General features: G+C 40.1%; 3 protein-coding genes across 9 annotated transcripts in view; 1 reads left to right on the top strand and 2 right to left on the bottom strand.

The window, feature by feature from the left end:
• The window catches only part of LOC135248991 (uncharacterized), a 127872-nt gene that overhangs the window by 6829 nt on the left and 99131 nt on the right, over positions 1-21912 (bottom strand). Inside the window, exon 12 of the mRNA XM_064324153.1 lies at positions 15912-16250. Within this exon, the coding sequence (XP_064180223.1) occupies positions 15912-16250 (339 nt within the window). The remainder of the gene's footprint in view (positions 1-15911; positions 16251-21912) is intronic.
• Positions 4814-21912, bottom strand: part of LOC135248995 (uncharacterized) — a 43789-nt gene continuing 26690 nt past the window's right edge. For 2 of the 6 annotated variants that reach the window (XM_064324172.1, XM_064324177.1), the window contains exons 2-5: positions 7012-7111; positions 5987-6328; positions 5756-5877; positions 4814-5085 (exon numbers count right to left, since the gene is read on the bottom strand). In XM_064324172.1, coding sequence (XP_064180242.1) covers positions 4957-5085; positions 5756-5877; positions 5987-6328; positions 7012-7078 — 660 coding nt within the window. In that variant the 5' untranslated portion in view covers positions 7079-7111 and the 3' untranslated portion in view covers positions 4814-4956. Of the gene's footprint in view, positions 5086-5755; positions 5878-5986; positions 6329-7011; positions 7122-8200; positions 8223-21912 lie in introns of those variants that run through there. The other 4 variants (XM_064324176.1, XM_064324175.1, XM_064324174.1 and 1 more) reach the window with 4 other exon arrangements.
• Positions 16877-21912, top strand: part of LOC135248994 (CD276 antigen-like) — a 47664-nt gene continuing 42628 nt past the window's right edge. Inside the window, exon 1 of one of the 2 annotated variants that reach the window (XM_064324171.1) lies at positions 16877-17097. In XM_064324171.1, coding sequence (XP_064180241.1) covers positions 16943-17097 — 155 coding nt within the window. In that variant the 5' untranslated portion in view covers positions 16877-16942. The remainder of the gene's footprint in view (positions 17098-21912) is intronic. The other variant, XR_010328534.1, reaches the window with a different exon arrangement.

The following is a 21912-nucleotide window of genomic DNA, read 5'->3' as shown; positions in this document are numbered from 1 at the left end:
TATCCTTGACGATACAGAAAGGTGTACTTACTGCTATTTATTGACGCACACAAAGGAAACTTAACTCGCTAGAAATTACCGCTGAACTGACTAACTTTGCACAAAATTAACAGTGGCAAGCGCAAGCCGTAAACGAAAGGGGCGTTGCCTAGCAACAGGTTAGGTCTTCACTGTCCATACTCTGAGCCTTTTGCACACGCACACTGGCTTGATTATGCGTTCAATAGAGGTACGTACAAACAAACAAACAACACACGATTGGAGAAGGGAACACGATATATATCTCCTGCGGGCGTCTCATTCCAGCCCCCGGTCTCGTTGCAGACAGAAGCAGATGAAGAGTTAGCAATCATGAACATTGTCAACAGCTGTGATTGCAGACCAGCTAAACCGCTCCATCTCCGCCTGCAGATGGCGCTCTAACCGCACCACCCCTCCACAACAACTTGTTTTTGTTCAAGAAAAGTTCATATAAAAATCAAAAGATAATAAATAAATCAAATGAAGACATGATAAACTCTCAGATTAAATATTTTAACCCGTTGATGAATGTTTTAAAGAATTTGCATTTGGAAACACTGCAACTGGGGTTCTAAAGGGCAAACAACTGGACATCAGACGCGCCTTTTTGATGGAATGGAAGTATTTAGTATGATGTTTCCTCTCATCAGACGAGATAAAGTGACTCACTTGTATTCATCTTGTAGAAGTAGCGGTATCACAAGTTTTTTTTTTTTTCAACAGGAAGTGCACTTAATTTCTCAGTTGATTTTCTGCTGCTATCTGGACATACTGAAAAAAAAAATTGACCAAGTACTCAGATGCTAATGGCTTTGGGTGAGTGCTGCCCTAGTGCAAAAACACAGCTTGTTATTGAAGACATACTAAGAGTGAAAAAAAAGGTTTTTTGGGGGGGTGGGAGTGTGGTGGGGGGCCACCTTGTACGGCACAAATAAAACATGAAACCATAGCAACATCCTGTCAAAGCGTACCTAGAGCTAACCACCAACTTCGCGCTTCATGACCTGTTTTAACTGTGTCGGTTTGTTTGTCATAGGTTAAAGATAGGCAGTGTATATAGCTCCTAAATGTTGATGTGATGTCTAAACACTTCAGCTAAAACTTTTGTTCCCGTATTTGGTTTAATACACTCATTGCTGTTCATTAAAAGTTGGGGGGTATTGAGGAAGACTTTAGTGAAGTTGTGGAGAAAATCAGAATCAAATATTAAAACTTTAATTAATGGCTGCCTCAGTATTTGGTTGTCTTTATAACCTTGAAGAGCAATAAATTCATAGAAATCACTGATAAATTTAGCGGCTCATGCGGAACTGAAACAGTATGGTTGATTAGCAGATATCTACTTGACAGCTGTACCACTATACTTAGATTGTCTGTCATGACTGCCAAAAATGACTCAGAAAAAACTGACAAATAGACACCAAGAAGACATGTATTAAGCAAAGGGAATAATTAAATATCTGAAGCCAGGAACAAAACAGTGATACAATATAAGCGTCAAACAAGGACTGTTTGAGTACACACAGAGGCCTATACAGTATTGAGACATGCTCTCAAAAGCTCAGCCAAACTCAGCTTAACTCCAAAAGTATGCACCTCTGCGGTTTAAATGAATTCAGAGTCGGACGCTTTAAGGTTGCACAAGTAATTGTGAAGTGGATATGCACATGGGGGGAACAGTTTGAGAGTGAGTCTTAGTTGAGGCTGGGATAAGTGAGTCGAGACTGGGACTCACGCCAGCACACATAACTACAGGTGGGTTCAATAATTTCACACACATTTATAACTGTGAGTTAAAATCGATAGACATTATGCTGTCATTGTTAAATTCAAAAATGATTTCTGTCAGTCATTTATAAATTGAGAATAAAACAACAATGTTCCTCTGTAAATCTGACCTAATATCTGTTTAATTAAGGACTGCATGAGTGTTCTTTCAACTGATGGGAGATAAGCACCTTTTGTGAGGCGGCTGGCACCGTCATTGTTTCTAAAGATAGGTTTCCCCCATGAGTGCCTAGTGTTGGCTGATGAAAGTGGCTTTGGTCCTATTTCGAAAGGGTCAGAGATAGGGGAACCAGGCTGAGAGTCCGAAACAGCGGTGGGTTTTTGTCTAGAATAGCACATGTGGTTTTGATGGTTACTGGCAGACCATTCAGCTCATTTGTGGGAGTGAGAAGCCAGTGAAGGAGGTGAGTCGTGTACGGGGTAAATGGAGAATCAGTAGAGGTCAGAGGTCAGAGGTCAGAAAACGTGTCTATTGAAGCTGGGAAGATGCCACGCCCGTCCCCGTGTTTAAGGGCAGCAGAATGCTGAGAAGAGCTGAATTGCCCTAGTGGCAGAGACAGAGAGGCAAAACCAAGAGGAAGTGACAGTTGGTCAGGTGAACTACCATAGTACATTAGTCTGGCCTAGGAGCTGCGATAACATGGTGATGGAGCTGCAGTAACATGGTGATGAGTAAAGACAATTGAAACGTTGTTTGGGAAAGAACCATACATGCCCCAGGCAATCGCAGCACTGTCCTCTATGAGGGACAGGTTGTCACGGTATTAGCCGAGTAGGCATAGCCGGCCTGTTCTGTAGACTAGGTTTAAGATTGTGGCCACTCGTTTTGAGTTGACTGAGGCCTGCACGTGAAGTGCACGGATTTCTGTGGGTCAGGGAAGATGAAGGAAAAGCAGAGTTGTGCTTCAGGTGAGGTGCAGCATAAGCAGGAGGAGCCGTGGTCAGAAATAACAGATAGATGTTTCATAGTTCTGTGGTTTATGGATTTCACAGCCATCAATTTATTTATTGTGAACTGTTGGTAAGCATTCGAGTAGGAGGATGAACAGCTACAATGTAAAAAATTGCCCCCTTCCTGATTTCCTATATTATTGCATATTTGCCAGGCTGAATGATTTCAGATCTTTAGACAAAATGTAAAATGGCACAAAGGGAACCTGAGTAAACACAAAACACATTTTTAAAATGATAAATTTGTTTATTTAATGAAAAAGGTATCATACACCCATATACTATTAGCAAGAGTGCTTTTTCATTACTTATATGTTGGGAGGTACTTTTGAAGTGTGTTATTGATTGTGGTATGTCATAGAGGCATGTGCTGTATGTCAACTGCATGCCACGTTTTTCCCTGCAGAGGCCCCTCGTTTCCCCTCAAGCACAGTCCGAACAGCCCTTTAGCTACAGTTCTCATGCGCAGTGCAAGCCTCTTCATCCCTCCGCTTCGCATCAGACCGCCCTCAGCACTGCGTTGAGGGGTGTTTAAGAACAAACGACCACCGCAAAAAGGTCACAAGTGTGCTTGCACATGGTTTTTTTTTTTTTGCATATGTATCACAAATGTACTGGGCGAGCGGGCATACTTTTTTAACAATAAGCATCAGCTTTTTCGAAAAAGGTTCTTAAAAAAAATTTAAAAAATACTAGCCAGAATGAACTAAGTATTGAAGCATGTTAGATTTCAGTTTCATGTATACTGTTAAATATCTTCATTCCATGAAGACTGGCACTAATAGAAGTCTGGTTCAGCTTTGATTGTGATAAAGGTGAAGTCATCATGCTGCTCTACATTCTGCATGGAATACAGAACAAGATGCGTGTGATAAGCAGGGTAGGAAAATGGTCATACGTTTTCAACCTTGCCTTCTTGTGCTATAAAATGAACACATTTACACACACTGTTAAAAAGGTCCTGGTGCTAATGACTAAAATAATTGGCAGCTAACATTCTCTTAATATTTATTTTATTTCTTTATTTGAAAAGGGACAATGTACATTAATCAACATTTAAACAAATGTAAATGAACCCGAGTCAGCCAAAAGGCTAGTTTTCATTGGCAGTGCCTTTGTAGTTAAAAACATACTACATTGTGATTTAAAAAAAAAAAAAAAAAGCATATACAATACAGTTAAACAACATGAGTGGACAAAATCCAATAGCAGATAATACAGGTACACAGTATGAGTACAGTCGTATTAAAGGTGGATAAAAACAGCATCAGTGTTGACATTGTTGGTTCTCAATAAAGCATTTCTTAACATCACACTTAAATGAATAATAGGATGGGGACTCTAACTGCTTGTGGTACTGAATTCCATTGATGTGATACCCTGAAGGAAAAGGCGGCGTGGCTAAATGCAGTTTTTCTGAGTGGGATTGCGCAGTCCCCCCTAGCTGCACCTCTAGTAGCTCTGTTTAAGAATTTAAGAATATATTTTCTACTTGCATAGCAGAACGGAGGTCAGGTAGCGCAGGCCACGTAAACCCTGAGGTTTTTTTTTCTTCCCAGTCACAAGCTGTTGTTTCTTACTGTTTGATCTGAGGGAGGCAGTTTGGTGTGGGAAGGCGGCCATCAAAAACTACAATACGTGTATTTTTTTTTATTTATTTTTTTTATTTTTTTACAATGTGGCCTGGAAATACCCAGACACCTGCCGTACAGAGAGAAATTAGTTTATTTCCAAATATGAGCTGTTTTCATAACTTCATAGCACTGGCACGCAATTAGTACATGGTAGAAGGAACAGTTCAAAGAAATATTGCCATCCTTTTTTCACCTATTTCACATTTGCGGACTTGGCTTATTTAAGTGGAATAACATTGTGAAATGGCCTGACAATGAATAACATGCTCTACCATCCTCAATGCATTCGTTTATCCCAGTGCTTATCAGTCACTTTGCAGAGCATTAGGCACAACAAACAATTAGCATTTTGCTGTACATGAGCTGTCATCAAGCTAATTAAGAAGTCCATTAATGCATTCCTGGACAGACACAGACACAGACACTATGGTCAGAATTTATACACAGTACTACAGAATATTATTGAGAGATGACATGGCTCGCCATTAAAATAAGTGTCATGAACAATGACAGGCCCGGGTCCAACTAAGAGGAACATTTGATTTTCCTTCAAAAAATATTTTCAGGGATACTGGTTGGTTTGATAGGGGGGCTGGTGAGCTCTGTGAGATGCGTTGCTCTTGCGCATGTCCTTGTAGACCGAATCGCTGCGCCTTGCATGCCCGTGCCTCTTACCCATGGACTTCTTCATCTGCAAACAGGAACAACGAGAAAGGACCAGAAATGCCACACTGAACCAGAAATGCCACACTGAACCATGAACTGTCGCAATCCGACGACGGCGCTGGAGATACTTGCGCTGACTTCGTGAGAAAACTGGCTGCAGAAACCCCAAAAACCACACGACAGGCTCTTACAGGAAACGGATCGAGCGCTGCACTAAGGCTCCTTGTCTCGAACCCCCACGCGAGGGTATCGACACTCGCGACGCCGCTCAGCGTCTTCTGCTTATCTAGCGCGGCTGAGCTACAGGTCTGACTGTTCTGCGCAATCCTTAGGTGTCAAAACACCACAGCCCCTGCCGCCTCCTCAGCTCAAAAGCATTCAGTGTGAATGACCGCAGAAATATACCAGGTGACTAAATTAACTCGCCCCACAAAGCAGGATTTTATAAACACATTCTCGGCGCCTTGTGTGTGTGTTTGTGCATGTGCGTGTTTTTGTGTGCGTGTGCGTGCACGTGCATGTGTGTGTGTGTGTGTGTGTGGCCATGCACATGCGTGCTGACCGAGAGTACGCAAGTGTAAAATGCATAGACTTATTTATAGACATGTCATTTTATTCCAAAAACCCACTTGTCTGTCCTGGGGTCTGAACTGGACCTGACAGCTCCCACCCCACCCAATTAAGTTTATACTCACCCTGGGTACCAGCCAGATGAGCAGGACTGTGAGGCAGAGCAAAAACAAGCCAGCAGAGATGGCGCTGACAATCACCAGGTTGGATGGCAGTACTGTCTCTTCTACCTTTGGGCACGGCCTGCCTGTGTCACAGGACAGTTGAGAACGGTTATAACAGATGGTGCCCTTCTCTTGTTGTTTGCATTTGCGCATTTTTTTTTTAAATGATCAACTGTTTACAAACACACTTACCGTTCACCACAACCATGATGGAGCCGTTGCCCCCAAATCTTTCCGTTCTGCCGGTTTCGTCATCCCTGCGTCTGTACTTGCACCAGTAAACACTGGAGTCATCCTCAGTCATGTTGGCAAGTGTGATCTTGAGGTTGTTCAGCTCTCCTTCTGTCCGCAGTCTGCTTTCGTACCCTTCCCTTGGCGTCAGTTTCATGGATTCCCGAAACAGGAAAAATATTTCTTCATCCTCATCGAGACCCTGGACTAAATAAACTCCTTCGTAGTCTGTTTCAGTGGTGGAGCATTGCATAGTCAAGGAATCCCCACTGTTCAGCCACCGAAACCGTTGTTTGCTCTTTACTGTGGAATGGGGGAGAACACAGTGCAATTATTTCGCTTTTAATCTAACAAGGGACCTTGACCAACCAGTGTAACATTTCTGTATGAAATATATGCTAACACTGACACTGATGACTGATCAGCATTGAGTGATACTGATGTATCAGGCTCTAGCCTTTCTGTTGCCCTAGGTACGATTGCAGACCGGAGGGTCGTGGCGGGGGGGGGCTAGGCTGGAATTAGGGGTGCCAGAGATAGTGCCTGAAGATCCATTCGGCTTCTCCCAGATGGATGGCAAGCCTAGGTGACCGTCTATGTGGCCCATGACTGCAACCGGCCATGATCTGCTATTTGGCTGGAAAAGTGATACACAACTACCAGAGATATCTTTAACCTCACTGGTTGTCCACATTCTGCATTTGTATGAATTAATATTTTTCACTTTGTTAAATACATTTTCTTTACATTCCTTGACATTTAAATGAACATAAGACATCCAAACATCCACTTGAAACTCCTACTTAAAAAAAAAAAAAATTAAAAAAAACATATCTGTCCTCTGTCTGAGCCATTCTGGGACATCTGTCAGCACATATTTAGGTCAAGTACAACAAAATGTTTATCACAAGTGAGATTTTACTTCACATCGAAATGTCTCAGTTGCCTTTACTGAACCAGAAGCGATGGGCGATGACCGTACTCACCTGCAGTCGACCAGGTAGAGCAGGAGGCGAAGACCAAAAGGAAGAGACAGTGCACAGAAGTCTCCATCCCTGTGGTACTTTCAGCACTGAGGCAGTACGTCTAACTGAACCTGCAAAGCACAGGATATGCTATTCATATGTATATCAGTGAGATCAGTTAGCATTTCCTTACACCAAAAAAGGTTACTCGCCGGATGAAATGGCAAAAACTTGGTGTCAAAGAGCAGTGTACTGCAAGTTGTTATAGCATCTTTGAAAACTTTAACAGCAGCAAGATGCATTGTAATTAATAGCATCAAAACCAGCATTTTGGGAGTCTTTTGTAATTTAATCATTTGAACCTAAATAAAGTATTTGTCTTTAAAAACAATCTTTGAGCCTATAGTAGTGAGGAGATTCATTGAGTGGACAATACAAAAGTTAAGGCTTGTTTTCAATATTTGAAATTCTTATGAAAATCTGCTGTTCTCCACTTGTATAGAAAGGAACAAGTGACACACCTGCAGTGACGCAGCCCAGCAATGCAATTCAGGCCACAAAAACATGTGTATCCAGTATTTAGAGCATATTTATGTAGGCCATACACAAACTCTTCTTTGAGCGGAGCAACAACCCGATTTTTGCTCATTTAGCCTAGCCTGAAATTTTACGTCAAATAGTAATGACTTGTCAGTAGTCATTACCCGTTTCAGTTACTTTCAAAACTTCAATTTGGATACAATTTAAACAAAAGTACAAGCAGTCCGATGTTACAAATGACCTAGTGGGTATAATTGTAATGGAGGGAAAATTAACAGTAAATGAAAAAGAAATAATGCACAAATACAAGTATTAATCAAGTGAACACATTTCCAACAGTAATGTGAGACCTGCCACATCTTCAGATTATGAAGCATGGGGCTTTATTTAAGAAAGAGAAGCAAATATTGATGCCGAAGCAACTTTGTAACTTAGCATGAAGGGAATTGTGATAATTTCCAAATTGATGAAGAAAGCCTCTTTTGTTTGTTTCTTAACACCCAGGTAAGCTTTTACAAAGCAAATACCTTACTATACTGACAAATCCGGTGTGTGCTAATTATAAGTGCTTGTGATCTGGTGCCTGTTTCTTTTCCATTAATCACAAGGAGCATCTAGAAGATCATGCTATGTCAACGCAAAAAAATATATAGCGCTTTTTATCACTCACACGCCAATGGTGAAAGGCTGCCGTGCAAGGTACCAGCTTCGCTGCTTGGACCCCTAATAATGATAATAAATAAATAAAAAGCTGCAGACAACACTACACAGGGTCCAAGCAGACAATCAACGCCATGGGTGGTCATATCTGTATACATGAAATGCTGGTTCAACTATAGACTAGACTGCAATAATGTTTTTCGGTTGGGACACTGAAAAAACATTCACCTGTTGCCTTGTGAACTTATCAATTTTAAATTCTTTAAATTCTGATTTACTAAATAAATAACTGGGCTAATGAAACAATTAAGAGAAGTTGGCATTAAACCCAGATAATGTTATGGCCCTCCTTGTCCAGCCCTGCACGACACCACACATATTATGTTTTGCCCAGACACACGTGTGGTACTAATCCGTACAGTTTTCAAGCCAATAAACCAAGTCTAGAATCGAAGTAACTTGCATAATTTCCGCATCAGAACAAAAAATGCAATTTAAGACTGCAGCAATGATTTTTATCTTTAAAATACCTTTATCGCACTTTTAAAGAGAACAGTGCGCTGTTGAAATTTGTAGTAGGCCTAGTTTCATGCGAATTGATCAATCACTCTAGAAGATGTCATTTAAGTGTTAATTTATTCAAAACTGTGAAAAGAAATTGCGAGGAGAGGAATATAATGGCATTAGACGTGATTGACAACGTGGTCAAGAGTTATGGCTGTTTAAATACTGAAAATTAAATTCCATTGCTACAGTGCCACCAACTGGCCAATAAGAGCATTCCATTCAAGCAAGGTTTCAAGCAGAGACTAAAAAATATGGACAAAGCTACATTGACTCTCCGTGGGTCTCTAAAACACGTTTTGAAGCTCAATGGCGGGCGCGGCCATGTTGTCGATTTGGAGCCAAAACCATAGAGTTATGCGGTCTTGTGATTTTTACAATGTGATTGACAGTCCGGTGCGGAAAAGCCCATCAAACTGAACGAACGATTGCAGAACGAACTTGAGGCTAGCTGACTGTCTGCCGTTATGTTTTGAAATATATTATCAAATGTTTACAGAGTTTAATTTCCATCCGTGACTGTACTGTGTCATGTAATCACGTTAATATGTATGGCATTAATAATACAATTATGTTCAGTTATCTTCAATTTATGTTTCTCAGCAAAACGAATATGCTTAGCTAGCATATCAGCTTGCCAGTGAGCCAGGTAGGCTATCCGTGGTTAGCTCACGCATTAGCAATATGAACCACAGGGGAAGAACATCGACTACACTGATGGTCAATCAATCAGAGATGTGTAGGCTACTGGTGATTTCACTAGGCTCATTTTCGTATAACTGTCTGGTAGACCTGCTGTTAACCGAGCAAGTTATCGTCGTAGGTTTTCGCCACAGTCAGTTAATGAGCCAGTAACTGCTACTAGCTACTCCATTGTCGTTTGTGGTGTTCACTTGCTGGGTGACGCTAGCTGGCCGATCGTTCGCAAGTCACTTTCTACCGAATAAAAAATAACACTGTCAGCGGTGATTAACAAATCTACCAAGTATATTAATAACTGATCTGCAGTGTAAATATGACAGCGCACTTTGTACGGCAAGTTTTCCACCTGGTGCACGAAGACAAAAATATGTAGCCTACATTGAATTTCTAATTATTATTGGACTTTTATTTTTATTATCAAAACCAATGGAGAAAAGCCAATATATGCAAGGAGCCCCCAGGTCCGATTCTGAGAACCACTGTCTTAACTGCTCTTGTTGGTCTCTTAAATGCTAAAAACATGTTCCTTTCTAAATGCCAGTCTTACAGAGATGGTTAATTTCGTTAAATTCTGTGTGTGTGATTTCATCGTGTGTTGTATGCTATTCAGCAAATAAACGTTAAGACTCTTAATTCGCTTCGTGAAACTGAAAATTTAGCAGTGTTTATCCCAAAAATCAGGATTATAGTAGCTTTGTCACATGCGTGAAGCATGGCGCAGGTAGACATTTACGGAATGTACACGCCTGACAAGCTGTCAAACACGTTTGACAGATTGAATATTTGCAGCTTAGGGTTAGCTAGCTAGTCAAATGGCTTGGTAGTTGAAGTTGCGAACTGTTTTAGCATAGGCTACTGGACTACCAAATATAGCAAGCTGATTACGCTTTCTGCCAACTAATTATTTGGCTAAGTAGGCTAAAGGAAATAGTAAAAATGACTCGGCTACCGAAAAACTTAAGAGGATTATTTTATGGTCGTCTAGTGCAGCTGTAAATAGCACACGCCATAATGAAATCACTACGAAATGGGATGCCTGCATTTTCTGACTTCGCACAGGTGGACCGTGGTCGGAGCCGCAATGTCAAGGCCAAGAGGCGCCACCTCCCACCCCAGTGACCATAGACTGTAGCCCTTACTGTAGCTTAGTCCTCAGCAGTAACCAGGAAGTGACATTAACAGTAACATTATTATTATTATTTTTATTCGTTCATTTAAACAGGGACAGTTTACAAAGAACATTAACCTTATATAAAACAGGGAAAGATGTAATGTACCGGGTTATAGCGATTTTCTCATTTCCACCCCGTAGTCTCTGGGCAGGTGAGTAAGACAGTAAAATAGAAAGTACATTAAACAGTAAAATAGAAAGGACATTAAAAAACAAAGTACAACATACAAAAATAGTAAAAACATACAAAACAGTCATCCCCATCCCCATCCCCCCCCCCCCCCCAGATGGGAGAAAGTGTGAAAATCTGTGGATGTTATTAGTTCTGTTGGAAGATTATTCCATTGTTTTATGGCCATAAAAGTGAAGGATGATTTTCCGAAGGAGGTCTTGCGTTGTGGAATTCTGCACTCCCCCGAGTGGTTGATCTAGTGGCTCGTGTTGTTTTTTCTGAGCTGAGTGTGAGAAAGTTCCTCAAGGGAGGAGGAGCAGCGTTATGAATAATCTTAAAAATTAGACAAACACTTGAGTACATGATAAAATTTTCCAAATTTAACATATATTTAGTGAGTACATGACAGTGGTGATATTGGCGTGTTTTTTTATCATGAATTTTAAGGGCACATATGATTCGAGCACACATTAGCACACATTGCAGCAGTTCACACAGAAATTTTTGTTCATAATTGCGAAGGCTGAAAAATCTGCAAGGCACTGCAGCTGAAAGTGTGTCATTGTACGGATTCCAATGGTTGCCTTTTTCAGTCACATTAATTGACCTGGATGCCTTTATTTCATGCATAGATGTGCAAGAAAAAAAATTTGTCATCACATTTTTGTAACTTATTTTACAGGAACTAAAATGGCCACTGAAAGAAATTCTTTTGTGCAGCTTGCCAGATTAAGAAATACCAACAGTGTATACCAACAGTGTGTACTGTACTGCAGGAATACCCACAGTGGGCATCCATTTATCAGAGTAATAACTGCCTCTGTTCGTCTGCTAAACTGTATTGTGAAGACCTGCTTTTTCAATGAAAAGGCAGTTCCTGTCTGTTATAAAGCCATTTTACATTTTAAGTCATGATATTTGACCTTCATTTCCCTCTGGATAAACCTGGATGCCTTGCCTGTATATAATATGCTGCTGAAACAAATAATACAAATACATTTTACTGTTTAAAAAAAAAAAAAAAAAAAAAAAAACATTGTAATCAAAGGTGCTATTACGAAACAAATCCTCATTATAATTTTAAAGAATCCATCACAAAGTAATTATAATTAGTCCAATAATAAAACAGCATTATAAAGTATAGAAGCAATATATTAGAAGCACCACAAAGAAAGAAAGTACAAGTTTTAAAGAAAGAGAAATACTTTTCCACAGTGTATGAATCCATCAATACAAATATAAAACAAGCAGATGTAAATTTGAGCAAAAATGACCCATCGCCCAAAATCTGCAGCATGTGAACACTTCAGTGTATGTATGCACAAACCAGTGAAAAGTAGTGTTAACAATCCAACCATTCAAGCCAAAAAATACACCATAATTATAACAATCACAACACTCAGAATACAGCAGTGATTAACACATTTAAAACAAATCAGCTACTTCTATTTACTATTTTGTTTTCAAAAGTAGATTGTGAATGGAACATGATAAAAAGGAGTTTAAAAAAAAATCCAAAATGAAGAAAAAAAAAAAAAAAAAGGTAGGCAAAACAAATATGCTGGAAAAACAGAAGCTGCATTTTCATTCTTTTGGTTAACTGTGTTATAACATCCAACAATTCTTCACTGAAATCAGTAAGGGTTCCTAGGAGATCAAAGGATCCCCCATGTGAAACCATCTTGCTACCTTTTTAGTTCAGACTTCTTTAAGGAATGGCGATCATGTTTCTACATGTACAGAACAAAACATCTCTGTACACACTCACATCCGAAAATATCTTCAGTGAGAACACTAAGGCAAGGAGTGCAACAATGGGGCCCAAATGAACTTCATCTAAATTGCACAATGCAGTGAAGTTTAGACCAACCCTTGTAATGACAATGCGAATGCAGAGGTAACACCTGTACAATCACCAGGTTTAATTATTATAATGCTTTGTTGTTGGTGTCCTGGACTCTTAGGAATGTAATGTTAATTTAGCGACAAAGTTCACGTTGGGATCCACTGTATAGTTCCAAGTTTAACTGACACTGTTCTTTTTCACAGATGCTGCGCAGAGCATTTTCTGCACCGCGGTTGCTGTTCTGCCCCCTTTAAACTAGGGTTGAATTACTTCCTCCTCACTACCTATAAAGCACTTATGAGCACTTTCAAATCTTGGAAATCCTGTTTCTGCGGTCTGCAGACACAGACCTCACAGCAAAGCAATCCGAGGCATAGGTTTAGGCTGCTGTGCACCATGTCTTTGTAACCGAAATCCAAAACATCAGTTGATCAGACTTCAAATATCAGTCATTAAGGCCGTGTCCAAAACAGCCTCCTAACAAGAGGTGTGCTCAGAATATGTACTGGTGACTAAACACAAAATATTTATAAAAATATCCCTCACACTGTTTTTCAGTCGTACTGCAGAAGTGTCATGAGTAGTGCAAAGTTCCTATGCCAATTCTTATTTTAATGCCTCTTCAATGAACAGCACAATGAGCACTATATACAAGCTTATTGTATTATATTGTTCTGTATCTTTTGACATTTTGTAAAATAGTTTGTGATCACGTTCCACAATTCGACTGAACTGTGTTGCCCTGTTTGTTATTTTTTCCCTCATTTTGCTTGTGTTATTTTACTTGTGTGATACTTCATTTTGAGCATCACTAATTCACATGCAGTGTCTCCACAAACTTCAGTTTGAGGTTCCATATCAGGAAATGAAAAGAGGACGCGATGCTCTTTTTGGGTGGAAAAAGGGAAGCTGTCTGTTTAGTCTGGTAGAACTGTAAAGAGCAACCGAAGGTAAATTCATCACAGGGGATTACCAAAGCATTCTTGATTGCACTGCCATGACAAACTACCAATCAGAAATAAAGCTGGAGCAGAGTCGGTTTCTCTCTGAGTTCAGACACACAGAAAGGAAAAGTAAAATTCCTGCATTTCCCCAGAATCTGCAGCGATTTGTTACTATAAGGATTAGACACAGTCCTGAAGGGGCAATAATCCAACTTCATTTGTTTAAAGGTTCAGGCACAGATTCCGTCGTATCGTTCAAACCTGCCGAACCTGTTGAACAAGAAGAGATTGTTATCCACCGCATTGCCTGGAAACCTTTTTTGAGAAAGTCTTTAAAAAAATTTTAAAAACCAAACAAACAGATCTAAGCAACGTTAAAAATGTGAGACATTACCAACTGACTAGGGCACTGACGGAACAGGAAATAATTACCTTCTTCCATCATGTCTGGAACAGCCATGGCTGCAAAGGTTCTATCCATGTTTGGGACTACTTATCTTTGTGAACAGGTGTTCTCCGTAATGAACAATAATAAAACAAAGCAGCGCTCAAGGTTAACAAATAAACACTTGAATGACATTGTTAAATGTGCTGCTACTCAGGATTTGACACCTAATATCGATACACTTGTGAAGGCAAAAAGATCCCAAGTTTCAGGAGCCAGCAGCAGCAAGTAGACTGCAGGAGTGCAGTAAGAGAGAAAAAAAGTGTGATGACACGAAATTTGTTTGCACTCATGAATACAGATCATTAAAAATAAGATTAATCTGGTTTCATATTAAAGACAATTAATATTGTGCAGTATATTCTCAGCTTCAGTAGGCCCAGCCTAGTAGTTTGATCTGATGTAGTCTAATCTTATTGCCCATGCACGGCTATAACTTTTATTTTGTATTTCTTTTTTTATTTATTTCAAAGCAGTATGACAATTAAGGCGAAAATATTTTTTTCATAGCTCCCACTTGAGTTTGTTTAGTGTGGTGAGTTGGTTCAGGTGTAAAACTGCATTCACTTAACTGTTAAAATAAACCAGTTGTTAACACATTCACCGCCTAACATGAAATCATTTTTTTTTTCCATTGTTGGTGAATAAATGTGTTGTGCTTAGAAAAGATCCCTTGTCATCCGTGATTATAATATGTAGGGTAGGCTACAAATGTAGGCTGAATGATAAAGCATAGTACTGAAAAACAAAGCTAAATATTTGGAGTTGACATTCTTTTACTGATCCGGCCCACCCGAGAACAGAAAGTCTGGATCCGGCCCCAGAGCCAAACTGAGTTTGACATGCCTGGGCTAGATGGTGAAAAGAACGGTCAATTAACATTTGACATTGCAAACTCAGCCGTGTACCTACCGCATCCACCTGTTAAGTCATTCAGCCTGTTATCAGAAATAAAGTTAATTATGAACTAGTACCAAGCTTTAAACGACCATTTAATCGTAACCCTAGCTGAACACAACACAAGAAATCTTGAGAAGCTCATAAAATCTGACTTATTTCTGGCTTTTCTTTCGTTAGGCTCTCCATGGATCATGGCTATTGACTACAGTTCTTATACGAGATCCCCTTTTCTCTCCAGCTTTTTAAAAATTCCTTTAAAATGGTTAAGTTTAGGAAACTATTTCCAGGAAATCAGACTGTTTATAGGTATGGCTCATTGCCTCAGTAGCATTGGAATGAGGGACTTTTTCTGTGGGAATGGGAGAATCAAGCATCAACCGTATGATGGATTTGAAAGAGGACTGGCATTGATAAAGTGGGGTGTATAATTTTAGTAAAAGTTGTAATTCGTATAAAGAGAGTTCTTTTCTTAGAACCTAAAATTTTACCCCATACATGCAATCTCAAAATTGCAGCCGGGACAACAGGGAAAGAACCCTCATAGAACTTTACTGTGTGCACCACAGGAGAACAAAGGCATTAATGTATGCCTCTCAAAACAATCAAGTGAAAACAATTATTTAATGTGTGAATTTAAAAAAGTGACCTGTCACAGACTCATTACATTTTTGCATTTGCTGCAATCAAAGTACTCCAGTTGAATCCATCATCGACAGTTGTTCTGTAACCTGCTCGGTGGTCAAAATGATTAAACATTGAAATCCAACCACATTGCCCCCTCCACCCATCAGGTATGCTTCCAAACAAGTAACTGGGTCAAACAGATTTGACCTGGGTCAGAGACATGGCCACAACACCTAAAGGCCCTGGAGGTTTTAAAGAAGGTGCACATGGAGGTTCTAAAGTCTGTTTCCCTTTTCATTTCTCATCATATGAAATATAAAAATGTACATCACTATTATATTTTATATACCCACCTGTGACAGAAAGGCTTACAACTGCTTTGGCTTCACCGCTCTCAGTTACAACTTCGCATTCATATTTCCCTTCATCTGTCCTCACTGTGTTTCTCACCAGAAAGGACATGTCTATGTTGCTGCCAGACATCTGTATCTGCTTAAAGGAGAATCGTGGATCTTCTGGCTCTAGAACTTTGTCATTTCTAAACATTATTAAAGGACGGTCCTCTCCTGGCCGCCTCCATGTTGCCCATGCGACCATCACGCTTTCCCCACCAGAATTCAGAAAGCATTTCAATAAAGAGTCCTTGCCAAGGCCCCTATGGTTTTCATCCTGGCAATCCAGGGAGACCAACTCTGCACAAATGAACAAGGCAACGTCAGAAAACATGGAGGGAAGAGAAAAAAAGAAAACCGGCCAGACAAACCGCACAGGACAAAAACACGAGTGAAAGCAATTCAACAAGTGAGACAAGTTAAATTCATTAATCTATGAGCGAAGCCAATTTATGAATGAAACCGCATCCAAACAATGAACGGTGATACGTGAGACATGAGCCTGAACACGACCAGTTTGTGAGCTTGAAATGGAGGGAGGAGGAAATTTTACTTTGAAGCTTTTCATTTTTGATTAATTCATAAACATGCCAATACTTATGATTTAATAGCAAATAATCCCAGAAGTCAGTACAATACACTTTACCTAAGAGATCAATCACAACAGCTTTTTGAGTGGAGTTTGTAAGCACACTTGACAAAATCTGTGCTTTTCAATAAGCATCTGGGCAGATCATGTTAAGTAATGTTTACATTGACAATATGCTCTGACTGAGGAAAAAATAATTACGGTTAAATTTTTAAACAAGTTCAGATACTCCTCATATAAGCAAATACTTCAAAATTGTGTTATGTAAACAGAAGTAATGCTAATACAAAATTAATTTGAGAATGATTAGCTCTTCGTTTTAGTATTATTTATTCAGAAAATTAACAACAGAAGTGCCCCATTCTCAGGCTGCTTGTTCCTGGCTCTGTGCGGGCCCAAGTTGATGGGTGGGTTTGTGTTGTCGTATCTCCACAGCTCCGGAGAAGGCGACGGGAGACAAGGGCAGCACGGCCATTACGGTCATCGTCATCATCATCGTTGGATCCCTGCTGTGCGGCCTGCTGATTTTGGCTCTGTTGCGCAGACGGCGCACTCAGCGTGAGTACAGAAATGGCGTTCAGCAGGAATCTGCATGGGCTGCTTCAGCCAAGCGGTTGGCTGATGAAAGTGGCTTTGGTCCTATTTCGAAGGGTTCAGAGATAGGGGAACCAGGCTGAGAGTCCGAAACAGCGGAGGGTTTTTGTCTAGAATAGCACACGTGGTTTTGATGGTTACTGGCAGACCATTCAGCTCATTTGTGGGAGTGAGAAGCCAGTGAAGGAGGTGAGTCGTGTACAGGGAAAATGGAGAATCAGTAGAGGTCAGAGGTCAGAAAACGTGTCTATTGAAGCTGGGAAGGTGCCACGCCCTTGCATGTTCCAACTCGAGCTCTTGGATCCTTCACTGCTAGTATCCTCCAGGTACCAGGGGTAATGCGCAAAAGAGTGGAGAAACTGCTTTCTGTTTTTGTGCACCACAATTATGAAACATCCCGACCAAAAAAATATTAGAGGCAGGCTCTGTGGGCATTTTTTAAAAGCAGCTTAAAACATACCCTTTTACTCTGGATTTTAATTGAATGCTTTATCTGATGTCCTGTCCTTAAAATTCAACATTTATTTTATTCCTTCAGTTTCATTGCATTTCATGTATTTTATCTGTGGTTTATTTTTAACACTGCCTTTTATTATTGTTTTTCTTCAGTGCCATACAAAACTCTGAGCACCATTTTCATGCACGTAAGGTGCTGAATAAACAAAGCTTACTGTTAGCACTCTTAAACGTCATGTGCACGTCTGCTTTCCCCACTGGTATGATGGAGAAGGCGATGACCCTTGCGGCTTGCGGCGTGAAAAGAAGTGGTTGGTTGGTTGATAGGCGCCTGCGTTTTGGAGAAATTGAGATTGCCTTCTGTCTCACAAAGTGGGCAGTAGGGGACACATATGAGCCTGCCTGTGCGTAGGTCGTGAATTGGACGTTCCAAATTCAGGTGGGAATGCCAAATTATAAATAAATAAATAAATAAATAAATAAATAAATAAATAAATAAATAAATAAATAAATGAATAAATGAATAACTGTAGCAGGTTCGGTTGTTTCTCTCCCCACAAACCACAAAGTTCTCAGATGCACTGTAATGAAGCTCTTGGTGGTTAGGAGTTTGTCAACAATATGGGGTGTCTGGTCAGGACACGGAAGCAGGAAATTCCTTTGGGGGGTTTATTATAAATGGAATGCAAATACACAGGCACAGGCAATCTCTGGTCTCCTCTTAGGATTAAATCAGGTGGGTGTGCATGTGTGTGTGTGTGTGTGGTTCTAAACAAGGAAAAAGAGATACAGTTAGCCTACTTCTACACTTATTATCAGCCGTACATTATGTAGGCTATATCTCTCTATCACCCCTAGGCATCAAATATTATTTAACTAGCATCACGGTCAGAAATATTGAATATCAGCTATACAATAACAGGAAATAAACGGTGCTAATCACATAGCTTACTAAACACAACGGAATATTCTACCGTATGTAGATGCACAGTCGCGAGGAATAACACTCAGATATACCTAGCATAAATCGCCAATCTGTGGTAAATGTTAACGGAATACTGCTGATAAAACTTAGACATTATGCTATACAAATTACTATCAGACAATGGATTCACTAATAATATAAACTAAATATCCTTGACGATACAGAAAGGTGTACTTACTGCTATTTATTGACGCACACAAAGGAAACTTAATTCGCTAGAAATTACCGCTGAACTGACTAACTTTGCACAAAATTAACAGTGGCAAGCGCAAGCCGTAAACGAAAGGGGCGTTGCCTAGCAACAGGTTAGGTCTTCACTGTCCATACTCTGAGCCTTTTGCACACGCACACTGGCTTGATTATGCGTTCAATAGAGGTACGTACAAACAAACAAACAACACACGATTGGAGAAGGGAACACGATATATATCTCCTGCGGGCGTCTCATTCCAGCCCCCGGTCTCGTTGCAGACAGAAGCAGATGAAGAGTTAGCAATCATGAACATTGTCAACAGCTGTGATTGCAGACCAGCTAAACCGCTCCATCTCCGCCTGTAGATGGCGCTCTAACCGCACCACCCCTCCACAACAACTTGTTTTTGTTCAAGAAAAGTTCATATAAAAATCAAAAGATAATAAATAAATCAAATGAAGACATGATAAACTCTCAGATTAAATATTTTAACCCGTTGATGAATGTTTTAAAGAATTTGCATTTGGAAACACTGCAACTGGGGTTCTAAAGGGCAAACAACTGGATGTCAGACGAGCCTTTTTGATGGAATGGAAGTATTTAGTATGATGGTTTCCTCGCATCAGAAAAGATAAAGTGACTCACTTGTATTCATCTTGTAGAAGTAGCGGTATCACAAGTTTTTTTTTTTTCAACAGGAAGTGCACTTAATTGCTCAGTTGATTTTCTGCTGCTATCTGGACATACTGAAAAAAAATTGACCAAGTACTCAGATGCTAATGGCTTTGGGTGAGTGCTGCCCTAGTGAAAAAACACAGCTTGTTATTGAGGAAACACTAAGAGTGAAAACAAAGGTTTTTTTGGGGGGTGGGAGTGTGGTGGGGGGCCACCTAGAACGGCACAAATAAAACATGAAACCATAGCAACATCCTGTCAAAGCGTACCTAGAGCTAACCACCAACTTCGCGCTTCATGACCTGTTTTAACTGTGTCGGTTTGTCTGTCATAGGTTAAAGATAGGCAGTGTATATAGCTCCTAAATGTTGATGTGATGTCTAAACACTTCAGCTAAAACTTTTGTTCCCGTATTTGGTTTAATACACTCATTGCTGTTCATTAAAAGTTGGGGGGTATTGAGGAAGACTTTAGTGAAGTTGTGGAGAAAATCAGAATCAAATATTAAAACTTTAATTAATGGCTGCCTCAGTATTTGGTTGTCTTTATAACCTTGAAGAGCAATAAATTCATAGAAATCACTGATAAATTTAGCGGCTCATGCGGAACTGAAACAGTATGGTTGATTAGCAGATATCTACTTGACAGCTGTACCACTATACTTAGATTGTCTGTCATGACTGCCAAAAATGACTCAGAAAAAACTGACAAATAGACACCAAGAAGACATGTATTAAGCAAAGGGAATAATTAAATATCTGAAGCCAGGAACAAAACAGTGATACAATATAAGCGTCAAACAAGGACTGTTTGAGTACACACAGAGGTCTATACAGTATTGAGACATGCTCTCAAAAGCTCAGCCAAACTCAGCTTAACTCCAAAAGTATGCACCTCTGCGGTTTAAATGAATTCAGAGTCGGATGCTTTAAGGTTGCACAAGTAATTGTGAAGTGGATATGCACATGGGGGGAACAGTTTGAGAGTGAGTCTTAGTTGAGGCTGGGATAAGTGAGTCGAGACTGGGACTCAAGCCAGCACACATAACTACAGGTGGGTTCAATAATTTCACACACATTTCTAATTGTGAGTTAAAATCGATAGACATTATGCTGTCATTGTTAAATTCAAAAATGATTTCTGTCAGTCATTTATAAATTGGGAATAAAACAACAATGTTCCTCTGTAAATCTGACCTAATATCTGTTTAATTAAGGACTGCATGAATGTTCTTTCAACTGATGGGAGATAAGCACCTTTTGTGAGGCGGCTGGCACCTTCATTGTTTCTAAAGATAGGTTTCCCCCATGAGTGCCTAGTGTTGGCTGATGAAAGTGGTTTTGGTCCTATTTCGGGTTCAGAGATAGGGGAACCAAAAACAGCGGAGAGTCCGAAACAGCGGTGGGTTTTTGTCTAGAATAGCACACGTGGTTTTGATGGTTGCTGGCAAGACCATTCAGCTCATTTGTGGGAGCGAGAAGCCAGTGAAGGAGGTGAGTCGTGTACGGCGTAAATGGAGAATCAGTAGAGGTCAGAGGTCAGAGGTCAGAAAACGTGTCTATTGAAGCTGGGAAGGTGCCACGCCCTTGCATGTTCCAACTCGAGCTCTTGGATCCTTCACTGCTAGTATCCTCCAGGTACCAGGGGTAATGCGCAAAAGAGTGGAGAAACTGCTTTCTGTTTTTGTGCACCACAATTATGAAACATCCCGACCAAAAAAATATTAGAGGCAGGCTCTGTGGGCATTTTTAAAAAGCAGCTTAAAACATACCCTTTTACTCTGGATTTTAATTGAATGCTTTATCTGATGTCCTGTCCTTAAAATTCAACATTTATTTTATTCCTTCAGTTTCATTGCATTTCATGTATTTTATCTGTGGTTTATTTTTAACACTGCCTTTTATTATTGTTTTTCTTCAGTGCCATACAAAACTCTGAGCACCATTTTCATGCACGTAAGGTGCTGAATAAACAAAGCTTACTGTTAGCACTCTTAAACGTCATGTGCACGTCTGCTTTCCCCACTGGTATGATGGAGAAGGCAATGACCCTTGCGGCTTGCGGCGTGAAAAGAAGTGGTTGGTTGGTTGATAGGCGCCTGCGTTTTGGAGAAATTGAGATTGCCTTCTGTCTCACAAAGTGGGCAGTAGGGGACACATATGAGCCTGCCTGTGCGTAGGTCGTGAATTGGACGTTCCAAATTCAGGTGGGAATGCCAAATTATAAATAAATAAATAAATAAATAAATAAATGAATAAATGAATAACTGTAGCAGGTTCGGTTGTTTCTCTCCCCACAAACCACAAAGTTCTCAGATGCACTGTAATGAAGCTCTTGGTGGTTAGGAGTTTGTCAACAATATGGGGTGTCTGGTCAGGACACGGAAGCAGGAAATTCCTTTGGGGGGTTTATTATAAATGGAATGCAAATACACAGGCACAGGCAATCTCTGGTCTCCTCTTAGGATTAA

This window comes from Anguilla rostrata, chromosome 2 (genome assembly GCF_018555375.3).
Source record: "Anguilla rostrata isolate EN2019 chromosome 2, ASM1855537v3, whole genome shotgun sequence".
NCBI lineage: Eukaryota > Metazoa > Chordata > Actinopteri > Anguilliformes > Anguillidae > Anguilla > Anguilla rostrata.
Note: the sequence above shows the minus strand (reverse complement) of the source record. Positions and strands in the feature narration are given on the sequence as shown.